This window comes from Rhinopithecus roxellana, chromosome 17, assembly GCF_007565055.1.
Source record: "Rhinopithecus roxellana isolate Shanxi Qingling chromosome 17, ASM756505v1, whole genome shotgun sequence".
Lineage (NCBI taxonomy): Eukaryota > Metazoa > Chordata > Mammalia > Primates > Cercopithecidae > Rhinopithecus > Rhinopithecus roxellana.
The window spans coordinates 366,925-386,258 of NC_044565.1; the positions used below are offsets into that span (position 1 = coordinate 366,925).

General features: G+C 46.3%; 1 protein-coding gene across 12 annotated transcripts in view; it reads left to right on the forward strand.

Moving 5' to 3' along the window:
• The window catches only part of NUSAP1 (nucleolar and spindle associated protein 1), a 49,187-nt gene extending 33,392 nt beyond the window's left edge, over window positions 1–15,795 (forward strand). For 3 of the 12 annotated variants that reach the window (XM_030920735.1, XM_030920739.1, XM_030920741.1), the window contains exons 7-11: window positions 1,182–1,369; window positions 5,655–5,755; window positions 9,798–9,914; window positions 11,928–12,036; window positions 14,836–15,795. In XM_030920735.1, coding sequence (XP_030776595.1) covers window positions 1,182–1,369; window positions 5,655–5,755; window positions 9,798–9,914; window positions 11,928–12,036; window positions 14,836–14,929 — 609 coding nt within the window. In that variant the 3' untranslated portion in view covers window positions 14,930–15,795. The remainder of the gene's footprint in view (window positions 1–1,181; window positions 1,370–5,654; window positions 5,756–9,797; window positions 9,915–11,927; window positions 12,037–14,835) is intronic. The other 9 variants (XM_030920738.1, XM_030920740.1, XM_030920742.1 and 6 more) reach the window with 3 other exon arrangements.
• The last annotated feature ends 3,539 nt before the right edge of the window (window positions 15,796–19,334 follow it).

Genomic DNA, 19,334 nt, shown 5'->3' on the forward strand with positions numbered 1-19,334 from the left:
AAGGACTGTTTTTCTACATTATGTCTCTAGTTAGAAAATGTCCGGCTAGGCTGGGCGTGGTGGCTCACGCCCGTAATCCCAGCAGTTTGGGAAGCTGAGACAGGCAGATCACAAGGTCAGCAGTTCAAGACCAGCCTGGCCAACATAGTGAAACCCCGTTTCTACTAAAAATACAAAAATTAGCCAAGCATGGTGGCAGACGCCTATAGTCCCAGCTACTTGGGAGGCTGAGGCAGAAGAATTGCTTGAACCTGGGAGGTGGAAGTTGCAGTGAACTGAGACTGTGCCATTGCACTCCAGCTTGGGTGAAAGAAAGAGACTCCGTCTCAAAAAGAAAAGAAAACAAAATGCCTAGATAGCTGGGCACAGTGGCTCATGCCTGTAATCCAAACACTTTGGGAGACTAAGGCAGGCACATCAGGCATTTGAGGTCAGGCATTTGAGACCAGCCCGGCCAACATGGCAACATCCTGTCTCTAAAAATACAAAAATTAGCTGGGCATGGTGGCAGGTGCCTATAATCCCAGCTACTCAGAAGGCTAAGGTGGGAGGATTGCTTGAACCTGGAAGGTGGAGATTGCAGTAAACCCATATCGTGTCACTTCACTTCAGCCTGGGCAACAGAGCCAGACTCTGTCTCAAATTTAAAAAAAAAGAAAGAAAATGCCTGGGTCCATACCAGCTGGGAAAGACTTTCTTGTAACTCATTACTCAGCCACAACTGGAAATTGCTCTTTATAGCGGAATCCTCATAGCAATAAATGGCAGGTAACTGTGGAGCCAGCCAGACAGGTAGAATAGGATGAGGTGAGGTAGTGGGGAAGGAAAAGATTCCAAATGGAGTTACAAATGAGGAATGAAACAGGGATAAATGGAAATGCTCTTCTGAACTTTGCCTAGGAGACAATACTGTATCAGAGGCCAAGCCTTTTTTTTTTTTTTTTTTTTTTTTTTTGGAAATGTAGTCTCACTCTGTTGCCAGGCTGGAGTGCAATGGCATGATCTCGGCTCACTGCAACCTCCGCCTCCGGGTTCAAGTGATTCTCTTGCCTCAGCCTCCTGAGTAGCTGGGACTACAGGCGCGTGCCTTGACGCTCAGCTAATTTTTGTATTTTTAGTAGAGAAGGGTTTTCACCATGTTGGAGAGACCAAGCTTTTAAAATGGTGCTTTTTCTCTTCAGCAGCATCCCATCAATAAGGGAGGGGTCAGGACTCCAGTACCTCCAAGAGGAAGACTCTCTGTGGCTTCTACTCCCATCGGCCAACGACACTCGCAAGGCCGGTCTTGTGGCCCTGCAAGTCAGAGTACCTTGGGTCTGAAGGGGTCACTCAAGCGCTCTGCTATCTCTGCAGCTAAAACAGGTGTCAGGTAAAGAAATCACTTCAAAATGTAATCATGAACAAGATTTCACATGGATCATATAAAAAAATTTTTTTAATTGGCAAATAATATTCTTACATACTCATGGGGGTATGTAGTGATGTTTCCTTTTTTTTTTTTTTTGAGACAGAGTTGCGCTCTGTTGCCCAGGCTGGAGTGCAGTGGCGTGATCTCAGCTCACTGCAACCTCTCCCTCCTGGGTTCAAGCGATTCTCCTGCCTCAGCCTCCCAAGTAGCTGGGACTACAGGTATGTGCCACCATGCCCGGCTAATTTTTTGTATTTTTAGTAGAGATGGGCTTTCATCATGTTAGCCAGGATGGTTTCAATCTCCTGACCTCATGATCCGCCCGCCTCAGCCTCCCAAAGTGCTGGTATTACAGGCGTGAGCCACGGTGCCTGGCCCATAGTGATGTTTTAATACCTATATTGTATGGTAGTCAGATCAGGGTAATTAGCATATCTATCATCTCAAACAGTTATCATTTCTTTATACATAGTATCCTCCTTCTAGCTATTTGAAACCACCATGCCCAGCTAATTTTGCAAGGTCTCACTATGTTGTCCAGTCTGGTCTTGAACTCTTGGGCTCAAGTGACCCTCCCGCCTTGGCCAACCAAAGTGCTGGGATTACAAACATGCAATTGCACCAGCCTTTCTTTTCTTTTTTTTTTCCAGATGGAGTCTCACTCCATTGCCTAGGCTGGACTGCAGTGGCGAGATCTTGACTCACTTTAATCTCCTCCTCCCAGGTTCAAGCGATTCTCAGCCTCCCAAGTAGCTGGGACTACAGGCATGTACCACCACAACCGGCTAAGTTGTCATTTTTAGTAGAGACGGGGTTTCACCGTGTTGGCCAGGCTGGTCTAAAACTCCTAACCTCAGGTGATCCACCTGCCTTGGTCTCCCAAAGTGCTGTGATTACAGGCGCGAGCCACTGCACCTGGCTGCACCTGGGTATACATACCTCTTAAATTTCTCATTCAAATCGTGAATTGTTTTCCTGATTTCATTGACTTGTCTGTATTATTTTGTGTGTCTCACGGAGTTCTCCTAAGATTATTATTTTGAATTCTTTTTCTGGTATTTCATATATTTCCCTATGAATTGGGTTATTGGAGAATTACCATTTTTCTTTGGAGGTGACTTGTTTCCCTACATTTTCATGGTTTATGTGTCCTTGCATCGATTTCTACACATCTGTTAGGAAAGTGACCTCTTCCAGTTTTATAGAGGAGGTTTCATAGGGAAGAACATACTTATATGAATAGGTCTTGGGGTGTCAGTTAAGTGGGGTGTGTTGGCCTTGGTGTTAGCGGGCACAGGAATATAGACTCTGTGTAGTTTCTTCAGCTGTAGTGCATTTGAGTGGCATTTGTAAGTCTCTCAGTAGCCTAGGCTAAGAGAGTTGGTGGTGATGGTGGCTTTGCCAGGTTTGGGACCGTGGGGCTGTTTCTCAGCCCTGGTATGCAGTTGCATGGCTGCTTGGCTGACCTTGGGGCATATCTGCCAGAGGCTGCTTACAACACTGCCTCTCAGGCCCTTACCTGGAGTACAGGGGCGTTGGGCAGGTCAGGGGCTTCTCTGCAGGGGTGAGGCATCTCACAGCTGTTTCTCAGGCTCTAGCCACAGGCACATAGCCACTCAGCCAGCACCAGAGTACTCCCAAAGTACTGGGATTATAGGTGTGAACCATCTCACCCAGCCTGCCCATGTTTTAATCAGATTTTTTTTTTCCTGTTCCTCCAATGTAGTTTTTAAAACTTAAAAATATCTTTAAGTTTAGAAGTCTATTTATTGAATTAGCTTGGAATATGAAGTACCTATAATTGGTAGTTCTGATTTCATTTAAGAATACCATGACCCAGGAGCGGTGGCTCATGCCTGTAATCCCAGCACTTTGGGAGCCTAAGTCGGGTGGATCACCTGAGGTCAGGAGTTCAAGACCAGCCATGACCAACATGGTGAAACCTCGTCTGTACTAAAAATACAAAATTATCTGGGCATGGTGGTGCGCACCTGTAATCCCAACTGCTTCAGAGGCTGAGGCAGGAGAATCGCATGAACCCAGGAGATGGAGGTTGCAGTGAGCCAAGATCATACCATTGCACTCCAGCCTGGGCGACAGAGCGAAACATCGTCTCAAAAAAAAAAAAAACACCGGCCGGGCGCGGTGGCTCAAGCCTGTAATCCCAGCACTTTGGGAGGCCGAGAGGGGCGGATCACGAGGTCAGATCGAGACCATCCTGGCTAACCCGGTGAAACCCCGTCTCTACTAAAAAATACAAAAAACTAGCCGGGCGACATGGCGGGCGCCTGTAGTCCCAGCTACTCGGGAGGCTGAGGCAGGAGAATGGCGTGAACCCGGGTGCCGGAGCTTGCAGTGAGCTGAGATCCGGCCACTGCACTCCAGCCTGGGTGACAGAGCGAGACTCCGTCTCAAAAAAAAAAAAAAAAAAAAAAAAAACACCATGGTCAGAGGGTTGGCCCTTCACTGCAACGTACAGGTGGGTCTGGACTTCACACCAGAAGATACCATTAATTGAATGAAGGCTCATTGTTATTTTATGAACCATTAAGAAAAATCAGACTAGGCTTGGTGGCTCAGGCCTGTAATCCCAGCACTTTGGGAGGCCAAGGCGAGCAGATCACGAGGTCAGGAGTTCAAGACCAGCCTGGCCAACATAGTGAAACCCCATCTGTACTAAAAACACAAAATTAGCCAGGCGTGGTGGTGCATGCCTGTAATCCCAGCTACTGGGGAGGCTGAGGCAGTACAATCACTTGAACCTAGGAGGCAGAGGTTGCAGTGAGCCAAGATCGCACCATTGCACTCCAACCTGGGCGACAGATCGAAACTCCATCTCAAAAACAAAAAAAGAAAAAAATTAGCCAGGCACAGTGGCACACACCCATAGTCCCAGCTACTCGGGAGGCTGAGGCAGGAGGATGGCTTGAACCTAGGAGGCAGAGGTTGTAATGAGCTGAGATCACACCACTGCACTCCAGCCTGGGTGACAGAGCCAGAACCTGTCTCAAGAAAAAACCCTACAAATTAACTATTGACATCTTATGAATTGTAAAAACACATCCCGGCCGGGCGCGGTGGCTCAAGCCTGTAATCCCAGCACTTTGGGAGGCCGAGACGGGCGGATCACGAGGTCAGGAGATCGAGACCATCCTGGCTAACCCGGTGAAACCCCGTCTCTACTAAAAATACAAAAACTAGCCGGGCGAGGTGGCGGGCGCCTGTGGTCCCAGCTACTCGGGAGGCTGAGGCAGGAGAATGGCGGGAACCCAGGAGGCGGAGCTTGCAGTGAGCTGAGATCCGGCCACTGCACTCCAGTCCGGGCGACAGAGCGAGACTCCGCCTCAAAAAAAAAAAAAAAAAAAAAAAAAAAAAAAAAAAAACACATCCCAATTTCAGAGATGTTAAAATGTAGAAAAAATGCTATCAGTGAATCAATCAAATACATTTGTGGCAATTTGCCATATGTAAAGAATGGGTTTATTTCTCTACTACTCAAATGAATGACATTCTTTTAGAATACAAGACCTGTTCTCACCACTCATCTAGCATAGCAGTCTTCTGCTCCCTGTGACTTCCCCTCACAAGGAGGAGGAGGAGAGAGGAAGGAGGAAGAAGAAGAAGAAGGGGAGCTTTTGGCTTGCCTCTTGGACTATAATGAGACCTCCAGGCCTATTCCTCCAGCACCATCACAGGGAGAGCAGAAAAGACAAGAACGTATTTTACAAATAACATTAGTTGATATGTGATTTACTTTAGCATTAGCCTTTTAGGAATATGTCTCTTCTGCAAAAGAGGTTCATTCCTTTTTTTTTTTTTTTTTTTTGAGACGGAGTCTCGCTCTGTCGCCCGGGCTGGAGTGCAGTGGCCGGATCTCAGCTCACTGCAAGCTCCGCCTCCCAGGTTTACGCCATTCTCCTGCCTCAGCCTCCCGAGTAGCTGGGACTACAGGCGCCCGCCACCTCGCCCGGCTAGTTTTTTGTATTTTTTAGTAGAGACGGGGTTTCACCGGGTTAGCCAGGATGGTCTCGAACTCCTGACCTCGTGATCCGCCCGTCTCGGCCTCCCAAAGTGCTGGGATTACAGGCTTGAGCCACCGCGCCCGGCCAAGAGGTTCATTCCTATGACAAGTATTAATTGAGGCCCTTTTCACTGCTTGCTGATAGTCAAGTGGTTTTATTTATAAGCTACACATAAGTTACTCTTGCCACAGTACTCATGCCTTGTACTCTGCTGTCCTATTTAGGTTTTCAGCTGCTACTAAAGATAATGAGCATAAGCGTTCACTAACCAAGACTCCAGCCAGAAAGTCTGCACATGTGACCGTGTCTGGGGGCACCCCAAAAGGTGAGGCTGTGCTTGGGACACACAAATTAAAGACCACCAAGGGGAATTCTGCTGCTGGTAAAAAATAAATAAATCTGCTTCATTTTTAAGCCATATAACTTCCCAAAATGATCAGGTGTATCTGTTTTCTTTTTTTTTTTTTTTTTGAGATGGGAGTTTCACTTTTGTCATGCAGGCTAGAGAGCAATGGTGTGATCTTGGCTCACTGCAACCTCTGCCTCCCAGGTTCAAGCACTTCTCCTGCCTCAGCCTCCTGAGTAGCTGGGATTACAGACACGCACCACCACACCCAGCTAATTTTGTATATTTAATAGAGACGGTTTCGCCATGTTGGTCAGGCTGGTCTCAAACTCCTGACCTCAGGTGATCCGCCCGCCTCGGCCTCCCAAAGTGCTGGGGTTACAAGAGTGAGCCACTGCGCCCGTCCTGTATCTGTTTCCTTAAACCCTTTCCATTTCTATAAAATCAAAAACAAAAATTTTACCATAGTATATTTTTCATTGTGTACTAGTGAGGGAAATGCCAGAGACATAAGCAAAAACCAGATAGCTGCCTGAGAGCTCCATCTAATCCTAAAATGGTGACCCTCCAGGAAGGGCACTGTGCCTCTTGTAGGACTCAGGGATTCGGAGGACGAGCACAGTATTCATTACAGCCTCAGATTGGTCCTAGAGGACTCTGACACTAACAGGATCCCAGACCACAGACTTCATGTTTCAAGATTCAACCATGTTGACTCATTTTCACTGTATTTTTCAGTGGTATGGGTATGTGTCAGTTTATCTATTTTACTATTCATGAACATGTGGGTGGTTCCAGCTTTCATTATTATATATGATGTTGCTATGAATACTCTTAAACATGTCTCCTGGGTACATGTGCAAGAGTTTCCCTAGACCTAGGAGCAGAACAGCTGGATTGGAAAATATGCAGATATTTACTGTCTTGGATGAATTGTACCAATCTATGCTTCCAGCAGCAGTGTATGGCAGCCCCTTATTCTACTCCCTGTCAGCATTTGATATTGATACAATGGGATAGCTTGAACACAGTGTTTTGTGCTTTTTTTAACTAGGTGGTCTTAGATCCTGATTGCTGTTTCACAGATGTAGGCAAGGGTTCACATTTGGCAATGACCTGTGGCTTCCCCCTGTGAAAAGAAAGGATTGGCCAGACACAGTGTCTCTTGCCTGTAATCCCAGCACTTTGGGAGGCCGAGGTGGATGGATCACTTGAGGTCAGGATTTTGAGACCAGCCTGGCCAACATGGTGAAATCCTATCTCTACTAAAAATACAAAAATTAGCCAGGCGTGGTGGCACGCATCTATTGTCCCAGCTACTCAAGAGGCTGAGGTAGGAGAATCACTTGTACCAGGAAGCAGAGGTTGCAGTGAGCCGAGATTGTGCTACTGTACTCCAGCCAGCCGGGGCAATACAGTGAGACCCTGTCTCAAAAAGAAGAAAAAAAAAAGAGAGAGAAAAAGGATTAACTGATGGCCAACTGTAGCAAAAAGGCTAACTAAACTACACCATCCTTAGGCTGGGCATGGTGGCTTGGAGATCAACCTGGCCAACATGGCAAAACCTCGTCTCTACTAAAATTACAAAAATTAGCCGGGCATGGTGGCACTTGTCTGTAATCTCAGCTACTCACTTGAGAATCACTTGAACCCAGGAGGCGGAGATTGCACTGAGCTGAGATCACATCACTGCACTCCAGCCTGGGAGACAGAGCAAGACTCCATCTCAAAAAAATGAAAATAAACTATACCATCCTGGATATTTTTAGCTTCACGGTACAAATATTCATATTCTTTTTTTTTTTAGATGGAATCTCGCTCTATCACCCAGGCTGGAGTGCAGTAGCACCATCTCGGCTCACTGCAACCTCCGCCTCCTGGGTTCAAGCGATTCTTCTGCCTCAGTCTCCCGAGTAGCTGGGACTACAGGTGCCCACCACCACGCCTGGCTAATTTTTGTGTTTTTGGTAGAGATAGGGTGTCACCATATTGGCCAGGTTGGTCTCGAACTCCTGACCTCGTGATCTGCCCGCCTCTGCCTCCCAAAGTGCTAGGATTACAGGCGTGAGCCACCGCGCCCAGCCAAAAATTAAAATTCTGAAGTGATAAGAGCCCTTATTAATAATATTCCTGACTTTAAACAATCCTGCCTCAGCCTTCCAAAGTGCTGAGATTACAGGTATGAACCACCAGGCCATGAATCTCCTCTACTATGTGATTAGGTTCTTTTTATGTTTATTTATGTTAATGATAATACTATTAATAATATGTAATTTTTATGGGACTTGTCAGAGAAATAAGCTGAAAAGTTACTGTTCTTTCTTTCAACAGAATTCTAAACTCCCATCTGATCTTAGGAAATGTCATGATATTCAGAACATTTACAAAGCTACTTAGCAAAGGAAACTAATCTCAATGCTTAGCTTTCCTCAATTATTGCTTTCTTCTCTTTTCTCCATTTTAAACCTTATTTCAGACTCTTTCAACTATTTCAGACAATCTATTCACGTAGATTGGCTTAGTCCTTTGGGGCTGCTATTATATAACAAAGCACTGAAGACTGTCTTATCAACAGCAGTAATTTCTCTCTCACAGTTCTGAAGGCTGGATGAGGGCAGATCAGGGCACTAGCATGATTCTGGTGAGGGCTCTTTTCCAGGTAGCAGACCACCAACTTCTTGTTGTATGCTCATGTGGCAGAAAGAGAGCTAGAGAAAATTCTGTGGGGTCCCTGAATCCCATTCATGACCTATTTACCTCCCAAAGCCCTACTTCCTTACACCAGTCGTATTGACGATTAGGATTTCAATATGAATTTGGAGTTGCAGGAGATACAAACATTCAAGCTATAACTTTTTTTGTTCTTTGAGACAGAGTCTTACTCTGTTGCCAGGCTGGAGTGCTGTGGCGTGATCTCAGCTTGCTGCAACCTCCAACTTCCTGGTTCGAGGGATTCTCCTGCCTCAACCTCCTGAGTAGCTAGGATTACAGGCATGTGCCACCACACCTGGCTGATTTTTGTATTTTAGTAGAGACAGAGTTTCACTATGTTGGCCGGGATGCTCTCGATCTCTTGACCTCATGATCCGCCTGCCTCGGCCTCCCAAAGTGCTGGGATTACAGGCATGAGCCACTGCACCTGGCCTTTTTTTTTTTTTTTTTTTTTGAGATGGAGTCTTGCCCTATCGCCCAGACTGGAGTGCAATGGCGCAGTCTCAGCTCACTGCAAGCTCCACCTCCCAGGTTCGAGTGATTCTCCTACCTCAGCCTCCCAAGTAGCTGGGATTACAGGCGTGTGCCACCACACCTGATAAATTTTTTTTTTTTTTTTTCTCTGAGATGGAGCCTTGCTTTGTCGCCAGGCTGGAGTGCAGTGGCACAATGTCGGCTCACTGCAACCTCTGCCTCCCAGGTTCAAGCGATTCCCCTGCCTCAGCCGAGTAGCTGGGACTACAGGCAGGCATGCACCACCACACCCAGCTAAATTTTGTGTTTTTTTTTTTGGAAACTGAGTTTCACTCTTGTTGCCCAAGCTGGAGTGTAATGGTACAATCTCGGCTCACCTCAACCTCCGCCTTGCAGGTTCAAGCAATTCTCCTGCCTCAGCCTCCCAAGTAGCTGGGATTACAGGCATGCACCACTACCCCAGCTAATTTTGTACTTTTAGTAGAGACGGGGTTTCTCCATGTTGGTCAGGCTGGTCTTGAACTCTCGACCTCAGGTGATCCACCCAACTCGGCCTCCCAAAGTGCTGAGATTACAGGCGTGAGCCACCACACTCCCAGATAATTTTTTGTATTTTAGTAGAGACAGGGTTTCACCATGTTGGTCAGGATGGTCTTAATCTCCTGACCTCGTGATCCACCCACCTCAGCCTCCCAAAGTGTTGGGATTACAGGCGTGAGCCACCATGCCCAGCCTATAACATGTATTTTTAAGATTGAGAAGTAACACTTTGATAAACACTTTAACAGGTCTTTGTTTCTAATTAAGCTCTTGGGTTTCTTTGGTGTGTTTTTAGTTATTACCCCATTCAAGTTGACAACTGAGGCAACGCAGACTCCAGTCTCCAATAAGAAACCAGTGTTTGATCTTAAAGCAAGTTTGTCTCGTCCCCTCAACTATGAACCACACAAAGGTACGTGGGAGTGTTTTAAGCTACAGGCCTATAAAATACTTAACATTGGTGGGATGCAGTGGCTCATGCCTACTAAAAATACAAAAATTAGCCAGGCGTGGTGGCGGGCACCTGTAATCCTAGCTGCTTGGGAGGCTGAGACAGGAGAATTGCTTGAACCTGTTAGGCGGAGGTTGCAGTGAGCCAAGACCACGCCATTGCACTCCAGCCTGGGCAACAAGAGTGAAACTCCATCTAAAAATAAAAATAAAAAATGACAACTTAAGAATGAACAAATTCTGCGGCTGGGCACAGTGGCTCTCACCTGTAATCTCGGCATTTCGGGAGGCTGAGGTGGGCAGATCACTTTAGTTCAGGAGTTTGAGATCAACCTGGCCAACATGGTGAAACCCCGTCTCTACTGAAAAAAAATAAAATTAGCCTGGCGTGGTGGTGGCACCTGTAATCCCAGCTACTTGGGAGGCTGAGGCAGGAGAATTGCTTCAACCTAGGAGGCAGAGGTTGCAGTGAGCCGAGATTGCACCACTGCACTCCAGCCTGGGCGACATAGTGAGACCATGCCTCAAGAAAACAAAAACAGGCCGGGCGCAGTGGCTCAAGCCTATAATCCCAGCACTTTGGGAGGCCGAGACGGGCGAATCACGAGGTCAGGAGTTCGAGACCATCCTGGCTAACACGGTGAAACCCCGTCTCTACTAAAAAATACAAAAAGCTAGCCGGGCGAGGTGGCTGGCGCCTGTAGTCCCAGCTACTCGGGAGGCTGAGGCAGGAGAATGGCGTAAACCCGGGAGGCGGAGCTTGCAGTGAGCTGAGATCCGGCCACTGCACTCCAGGCCAGGCGACAGAGCGAGACTCCGTCTCAAAAAAAACAAAAAAAAACAAAAAAAAAAAAACAGAAAACAAAAACAGGCCGGGTGTAGTGGCTCACACCTATAATCCCAGCACTTTGGGAGGCCAAGGCGGGTGGATCACAAGGTCAGGAGATCGAGACCATCCTGTCTAACACGGTGAAACCCCGTCTCTACTAAAAATACAAAAACAAAATTAGCCGGGCGTGGTGGCGGGTGCCTGTAGTCCCAGCTACTCAGGAGGCTAAGGCAGGAGAATTGCATGAACCCCAGAGGCAGAGGTTGCAGTGAGCCAAGGTCGTGCCAGTACACTCCAGCCTGGGCAACAGAGCGAGACTCAGTCTAAAAAATTAAATAAAAAAAAAAAATTAAATTCAAATTTAAATTTAAAAAACAAACAAAGCAACACATAAACTTCCAGAAATTCGGTCCCAGTTTTGTAAAATTGCAAATTGGTTGGACACAGTGGCTCATGCCTATAATCCCAGCACTTTAGGAGGCCAAGGCAGGCAGATTGCTTGAGAACAGGAGCTTGAGACTAGCATGGGCAACATGATGAAACCCTGTCTCTACTAAAAAGTACAAAAATTGCAGGGCGCGGTGGCTCAAGCCTGTAATCCCAGCACTTTGGGAGGCCGAGAAGGGCGGATCACAAGGTCAGGAGATCCAGACCATCCTGGCTAACACGGAGAAACCCCGTCTCTACTAAAAAATACAAAAAAACTAACCGGGCGAGGTGGCAGGTGCCTATAGTCCCAGCTACTCGGAAGGCTGAGGCAGGACAATGGCGTAAACCCGGGAGGTGGAGCTTGCAATGAGCTGAGATCCGGCCACTGCACTCCAGCCTGGGCGACAGAGCGAGACTCCGTCTCAAAAAAAAAAAAACACACACACACACAAAAATTACCTGGGCATGGTGGCGTGTGCCTGTAGTCCCAGCTACTCATGAGTCTGAGTTGGGAGGATCACTTGAGCCCAGGAGGTGGAGGTTGCTGTGAGCTGAGATCAGATCACACCACTGCACTCCAACCTGAGCAACAGTGAGATTCTGTCTCAAAGAAAAAAGTATAATTGTCAATAGCAGGTAACCACAGATGAAGAGAATGAAGTTGGGAATATAAATCAAACAATCTTCTTAAAACTCTTTGTCTCTGTCCTAAACTAGGAAAGCTAAAACCATGGGGGCAATCTAAAGAAAATAATTATCTAAATCAACATATCAACAGAATTAACTTCTACAAGAAAACTTACAAACAACCCCATCTCCAGACAAAGTAAGTACATAATTATCCAGCTTTATAATTATTTTAATTTCAAAAGCAGCACCTCTGAGGGATAGAGACTCAGTAATAGTGGTGTTTTAAGGGGAGGTTAGAAGTGGTATCATGGGCCGGGCGCGGTGGCTCAAGCCTGTAATCCCAGCACTTTGGGAGGCCGAGACGGGCAGATCACGAGGTCAGGAGATCGAGACCATCCTGGCTAACACGGTGAAACCCCGTCTCTACTAAAAAATACAAAAAGCTAGCCGGGCGAGGTGGCGGGCGCCTGTAGTCCCAGCTACTCGGGAGGCTGAGGCAGGAGAATGGCGTAAACCCGGGAGGCAGAGCTTGCAGTGAGCTGAGATCCGGCCACTGCACTCCAGCCCGGGCGACAGAGCGAGACTCCGTCTCAGAAAAAAAAAAAAAAAAAAGAAGTGGTATCATGGTCCAGGCGTGGTGGCTCACACCTGTAATCCCAGCACTTTGGGAGGCTGAGGCAGGCAGATCACGAGATCAGGAGATCAAGACCATCCTGGCTAACACGGTGAAACCCTGTCTCTACTAAAAATACAAAAAAAAAATTAGCTAGGCGTGGTGGCGGGTGCCTGTAGTCCCAGCTATTCGGAGGCTGAGGCAGGAACCCGGGAGGCAGAGCTTGCAGTGAGCTGTGATCACACCACTGCACTCCAGCCTGGGCAACAGAGTGAGACTCCGTCTCAAAAAAAAAAAAAAAACACAAGTGGTATCATATATAGAACTTTCTGTACATGTGCCTAGGTTCCAGTGTAATGGACTCCAAATCAGCAGGCTTGGGGTGAGGCCCAAGCACCTGCATTGTTTCCAAAGCTCTGCAGGTGATTCAGAAGAAGACCCAGATTCAGAGCACTGCTCTTGCATGACTCATCTGCCTAAACACAGGGCATGTGGGTATCTCTCCTGATACCAATGCCCAGCAGCCCAGGGCACCTACGTATCCAGATAGACATCAATTCCTCACTCCTAAGGAAGCCAGGGTTACAAGGCATCAAGGCCCTATAAAGAGGAGAACCCAGGACGGTCCTCAGAGGCTTCCTTCAGCATGAAAACCAAGTTAAAGCCAGAGCTCATCCTGGGTTGTAGCAAGTCATGGTTGGGCCCAGATTCCCTGCTTGGACCCTCGTGACACAGGGTTACCTATCATTTGACTCATGGCTATACATGACTGCGCCAAGGCCTTTGCTCACTGTTATTAAGTTGGCCGGGCGAGGTGGCTCACGCCTGTAATCCCAGTACTTTGGGAGGCCAAGGCGGGTGGATTACGATGTCAGGAGTTCAAGACATGGAGAAACCCCATCTCTACTAAAAATACAAAATTAGCCAGGCGTGGTGGCACATGCCTGTAATCCCAGCTACTCTGGAGGCTGAGGCAGGAGAATCGCTTGAGCCCGGGAGGTGGAGGTTGTGGTGAGCCGAGATTGCGCCATTGCACTACAGCCCAGGCAACAAGAGCAAAACTCCATCTCAATAAAAAGAAAAAAAAAAAAAAGAGAGAAGTCAAGGGTCAAGCTCAAAATCACATAGTTTAGTGAAAGGAATAGAACTAGAATCAGGGTCTACTGAGTTAGCCATTATGCTTTTCTTTCAGAGGATTAGACAAACCAAAAAAAAAAAAAGAGAGAAAGGGAAAAAAAAACACAAAAAAGCCCAAGATTATATTAACTTATCTTGGTTTTTTTTGTTTGTTTGTTTTGAGATGGAGTCTCGCTCTGTTGCCCAGGCTAGAGTGTGGTGGTGCAATCTTGGCTCACTGCACCCTCCCCCTCCCGGGTTCAAGTGATTCTCTTGCCTCAGCCTCCCGAGTAGCTGGCAGCTAATTTTTGTATTTTTAGTAGAGACGGGGTTTCACCATCTTGGCTAGGCTCGTCTCAAACTTCTGACCTCAGGTGATCCACCCACCTTGGCCTCCTAAAGTGCTGGGATTACAGGTGTGAGCCACCACGGCTTTGATTTCTAGGTGTAGACATTTCTCATTTAAAACAAATTTTTTTTTTTCTTAGAGATAGGTTCTTACTTTTTATCGCCCAGACTGGAGTGCAATGGCATGATCATAGCTTACTTTTGCCTTGAACTCCTGGGCACAGGGAATCCTCCCACTTTGGCCTCCCAAAATGCTGGGATTATAGGTGTGAGCCACTGCATCTGGCCTAAAGCAAATTGTAAAATAATAAGAGTTGGATTCAATCACCAAGGTATCTTCTGATTCCAATTCCATGTATGATTTTATTTTTTATTTTATTTTTGTTTGTTTTGAGACAGAGTCTTGCTCTGTCGTCCATGCTGGAGTGCAGTGGCATGATCTCAGCTCACTGCAACCTCCACCTCCTGGGTTCAAGCGATTCTCCTGCCTCAGCTTCCCAGTAGCTGGGATTATAGACATGCACCACCACACTTGGCTAACTTTTTTGTATTTTTAGTAGAGACGGGGTTTCAACCATTTTGGTCAGGCTGGTCTCAAACTCCTGACCTCAAGTGATCCGCCTGCCTTGGCCTCCTAACATGCTGGGATTACAGGCATGAGCCAAAGCACCCAGCCTCCATGCATGATTTGAGTGTCAAGTTAGCAAAAGGAAAATACCAGTTTCTAGCCCTTTAACACAACAATGACAAACAGGTGTTAGAAACACTAGGCGGAGCACAGTGCCCTCTAAAGTCTGTTTTACGCAAGTATGCTGGATGTCATTGCTTGAAAGTTTGGGTGTTAGTCCAACAATAGTTGCTCTAACGTGTCTGTTGTGGAGCCTCCCTAGAGCTTAACGTGTGACCTGTCCCCCTCAGGGAAGAGCAACGGAAGAAACGCGAGCAAGAACGAAAGGAGAAGAAAGCAAAGGTTTTGGGAATGCGAAGGGGCCTCATTTTGGCTGAAGATTAATAATTTTTTAACATCTTGTAAATATTCCTGTATTCTGAACTTTTTTCCTTTTGTAAATTTTTTTTTTTATGTCTTCCCCACTTTAGTCACGAGATCTTTTTCTGCTAACTGTTCATATTCTATGTAGTGTCCACGTATGTAGTATCCGTGGGTTCTTCATGGGCTACAATCTCTGAAAAGACATTATCACCTTAAAGCTCACATTCTTTGGGATAGTTTTTACTTAAGTCCCTATAAATTCAGGTTTCTAATGAGACACATCCTAAAATTCTGTTCCTAGATTTTTAATGTTAAGTTTCCCCTGCTGGTTCTAATATTAATAGAACCGCAGTCTTCTGCTAGCCTATAGCATTTATCTAATGGCAGCTAGTTATACAAGCTTCAGGAGAATTTAAACAATAACAAGAATAGGGTAAGCTGGGATAGAAAGGCCACCTTTTCAGTCTCTATAGAATATAGTAACCTTTATGAAACGGGGCCATATGATTTGGTTATGACATCAATATTTTACCTAGGTGAAATTGTTTAGGCTTGTGCACCTTTGTTCAAATAGCCTCATGTAATTGCCATCTGTCACTCACTATATTTGCATAAATAAAACTCCACAACTCATTCTAACATTGCTTACTTGAAAGCTACATAGTCCTATCGAAATGTGAGGATTAATGCTTTAATGCTTTTAGAGACAGGGTCTCACTATGTTGCCCAGGCTGGTCTCAAACTCCACCAAATAAATGTACTTCTTACTCATTTTATGGAAAAGACGAGGCTTTGCTTAGTATCATGTCCATGTTTCCTTCACCTCAGTGGAGCTTCTGAGTTTTATACTGCTCAAGATTGTTATTAATAAAATTTTTTCTCATTGTGGTAGATTCATTCTTTGTAAACATAAGTCTTCCAAGATTTAGGTGAGCAGCTAGGCTTAACAAGAGTTTATACCCTTTGTATGCCCTTTCCTGACCACTGCTTCCACTCAAAAAAGAAACGGCGGTATGCTTCCTTTATATTCCCAGAGTACCTCTCAGGTTTTATTAAATGCTGTTTTGTATATATGAGGCTTTAGGACATGGCACACTCCTGAGTACTGGAAACATTCAGATTTTCCTATCAAGGCGAAGAGATCAGATCAATTTTTAAAATTTAGGGTCAAATACACATCTGATGGAAATGTAAAATGTCACAACCACTTTGGAAAACAGTTTGCTAGTTTCTTTGAAAAGTTAACAGTATGTCTACTGTGTAATCTAGCCATGCCATTAGGTAGTGAGACCCTATCCGAAAAAAGAAAAAACCACCAGGATCTTACACAGAGAAAATCCTAAGGACTTCACTAAAAAGCTCCTAGAACTAATAAATTCAGTAAGGTTACAACGTACAAGATCAATACCCAACAATTCTGGCCAGACACAGTGGCTCACACCTGTAATCCCAGCACTTTGGGAGGCCAAGGCAGGCAGATCACTTGAAGTCAGGAGTTGGAGACCAGCCTGGCCAACATGGGGGAACCACATCTCTGCTAAAAATATAAAAATTAGCCAGGCGTGGAGGTGGGCACCTGTAATCCCATCTACTCAGGAGACTGAGGCAGGAGAATCACTTCAACCGGGGAGATGGAGGTTGCAATGAGCCAAGATCACACCACTGCACTTTGGCCACTGCAACGGAATGAGACTCCATCTTAAAAAAAAAAAAAAAATCAAGACCCAACAATTATATTTTTGTGTTTAATGTCTGTCACCCAGACTGGAGTGCAGTGGTGCGATCTTGGCTCACTGCAACCTCCACCTCTCCAAGTTCAAGCGATACTCTCTATCTCTTGACCTCGTGATGCAACAGCCTCAGCCTCCTAAAGTGCTGGGGATTACAGCTGTGAGCCACCACACCCAGCCTAATTATTATTATTATTATTTTTTTAGAGACACGGTGTTGGTCTGTCACCCAGGCTGGAGCGCAGTGGTAAGATCATAGCTCACTATAACCTTGACCTCATGGGCTCAAGGATCCTCCTACCACAGCTTCCCAAGAGGCTGTCTACAGGTGTGTGCTACCATACCTGGCTTTTTATTTTTTTTTAGAGACGGGGTCTCACTATGTTGCCTAGGCTGGTCTCAAACTCCTGGGCAAGTGATCCTCCCACCTCAGTCTCCCAAAGTGCTGGGATTGCAAGTGTGAACCACTGAGCCTGGCCCCTGTTTCCATATACTAGCAACGACTAATAAGAAAAAAAAATGAGACAACTGAATACTCAGATGCAAAAAATGAATTTGGACCTTTATACCATACATAAAAGTTAACTTAAAATTGATCATAGGGCTGAGCACAGTAGCGTACACTCCTGTAGTCTCAGATACTTGAGAGGCTGAAGTGGGAGGATCACTTTAGCCCAGGAGATCAAAGGCTGTGGTACATTATAAGCACTCCTGTGACTAGCCCTTGCACTTCAACCTGAGCAACATAGCAAGATCCTATTTCTTAAAAAAAAAAAAAAAAAATAGGCCAGGCACGGTGGCTCATGCCTGTTATCCCAGCACTTTGGGAGGCCAACACAGGCGGATCATGAGGTCAGGAGATTGAGACCATCCTGGCTAACGTGGTGAAACCCCATCTCTACTAAAAATGCAAAAACAAAATTAGCCAGGCTTGGTAGTGGGCGCCTGTAGTCCCAGCTACTCGGGAGGCTGAGGTAGGAGAATGGTGTGAACCCTGGAGGCCGAGCTTGCAGTGAACCGAGATCATGCCACAGCACTCAAGCCTGGATGACAGAGCGAGACTCCGTCTCAAAAAAAAAAAATGTGATAAAAGAGGGACTGGGTGCGGTGGCTCACACCTGTAATCCCAGCACTTTGGGAGGCTGAAGTGGGTGGATCACGAGATCAGGAGTTCAAGACTAGCCTGGCCAAAATGGTGAAACCCCGTCTCTACTAAAAATACAAAAATTAGCTGGGCGTGGTGGCGGGCACCTGTAATCTCAGCTACTCGGGAGGCTGAGGCAGAGAATAGCTTGAACCTGGGAGGCGTGGAGGTTGTAGGGAGCCGAGATCATGCCACTATACTCCAGCCTGGTGACAGAGCAAGACTCCAGCACAAAAAAAAAAAATTAGCCAGGTATGGTGGCGCATGACTGTAATCCCAGCTACTCAGGAGGCTGAGGCAGGAGAATTGCTTGAACTGGGAGGCAGAGGTTGCAGTGAGCTGAGATCACACCACTGCACTCCAGCTTGGGCCACAGAGCAAGACTCCATCTCAAAAAAAAAAAAAAAAAAAGAGGCATAGACCTAAGTGTTAGAACTAAAATTACAAAAGTCTTAGAAGAAACCACAGGAGTAAGTCTCTGTGATTTTACTGAATTATTGCCTTGGGCAGATCACCTGAGGTCAGGGGTTCAGGACCAGCCTGGCCAACATGGCGAAACCCCATTTTTACTAAAAACACACAAAAAATTAGCCAGACATGGTGGTGTGTGCCTGTAATACCAGCTACTGGGGAGGCTGAAGCAAGAGAATCGCTTGAACCTGGGAGGCAGAGGTTGCAGTGAGCCAAGATTGCACCACCGTACTCCAGCCTGGGCGACAGAGTGGAACTCCATCTCAAAAAAGCAAAACAAAATGAAAAAAGAAGAAATCTAAATGCAACAGAGTGGTAGAAGGCCATTAACAGTCATCTCAGAAACTCCTGCTTTGGAAACTACTCATGTAGGAAATGCTCCTAACAGCAACTGTTCTGAGCAAAAACACTAAATTATTTACATAGTACATTTGCATCAGTACTTGCATTCTATGAGATAAAGTACACCAGAGAACCTGGTTTCATGCTGTGTTCCCCTTATCCAGTCCCTCTTAGCAACAGACTTTGTTTTTGAGACAGTCTTACTCTGTGGCACCAGCTGGAGTGCAGTGGCGTGATCTCAGCTCACTGCAACCTCTGCCTCCCAGTTCAATCAATTCTCCTGTCTCAGTCTCCCAAGTAGCTGGGATGACAGGTGTGTGCCACCATGCCTGGCTAACTTTTGTATTTTTAATAGAGATGGAGTTTCACCATGCTGGTCAGGGTGGTCTCAAACTCCAGACCTTAAGTGATCCGCCTGCCTCAGCTTCCCAAAATGCTGGGATTACAGGCATGTGCCACCGTGCCCGGCCAGCAACAGCATTTCAACTTGTCTTAGAGAATACATACTAGCCAGCTGGGTGCAGTGGCTCATGCCTGTAATCTCAGCACTTTGGAAGGCCGAAGCGGGTGGATCACCTGAGGTCAGGAGTTCAAGACCAGCCTGACCAACACAGAGAAACCCTGTCTTTACTAAAAATACAAAATTAGCTGGGCGTGGTGGTGCGTGCCTGTAATCCCAGCTACTCGGGAGGCTGAGCAAAGGTTGCAGTGAGCCAAGATCGCACTACTGCACACCAGC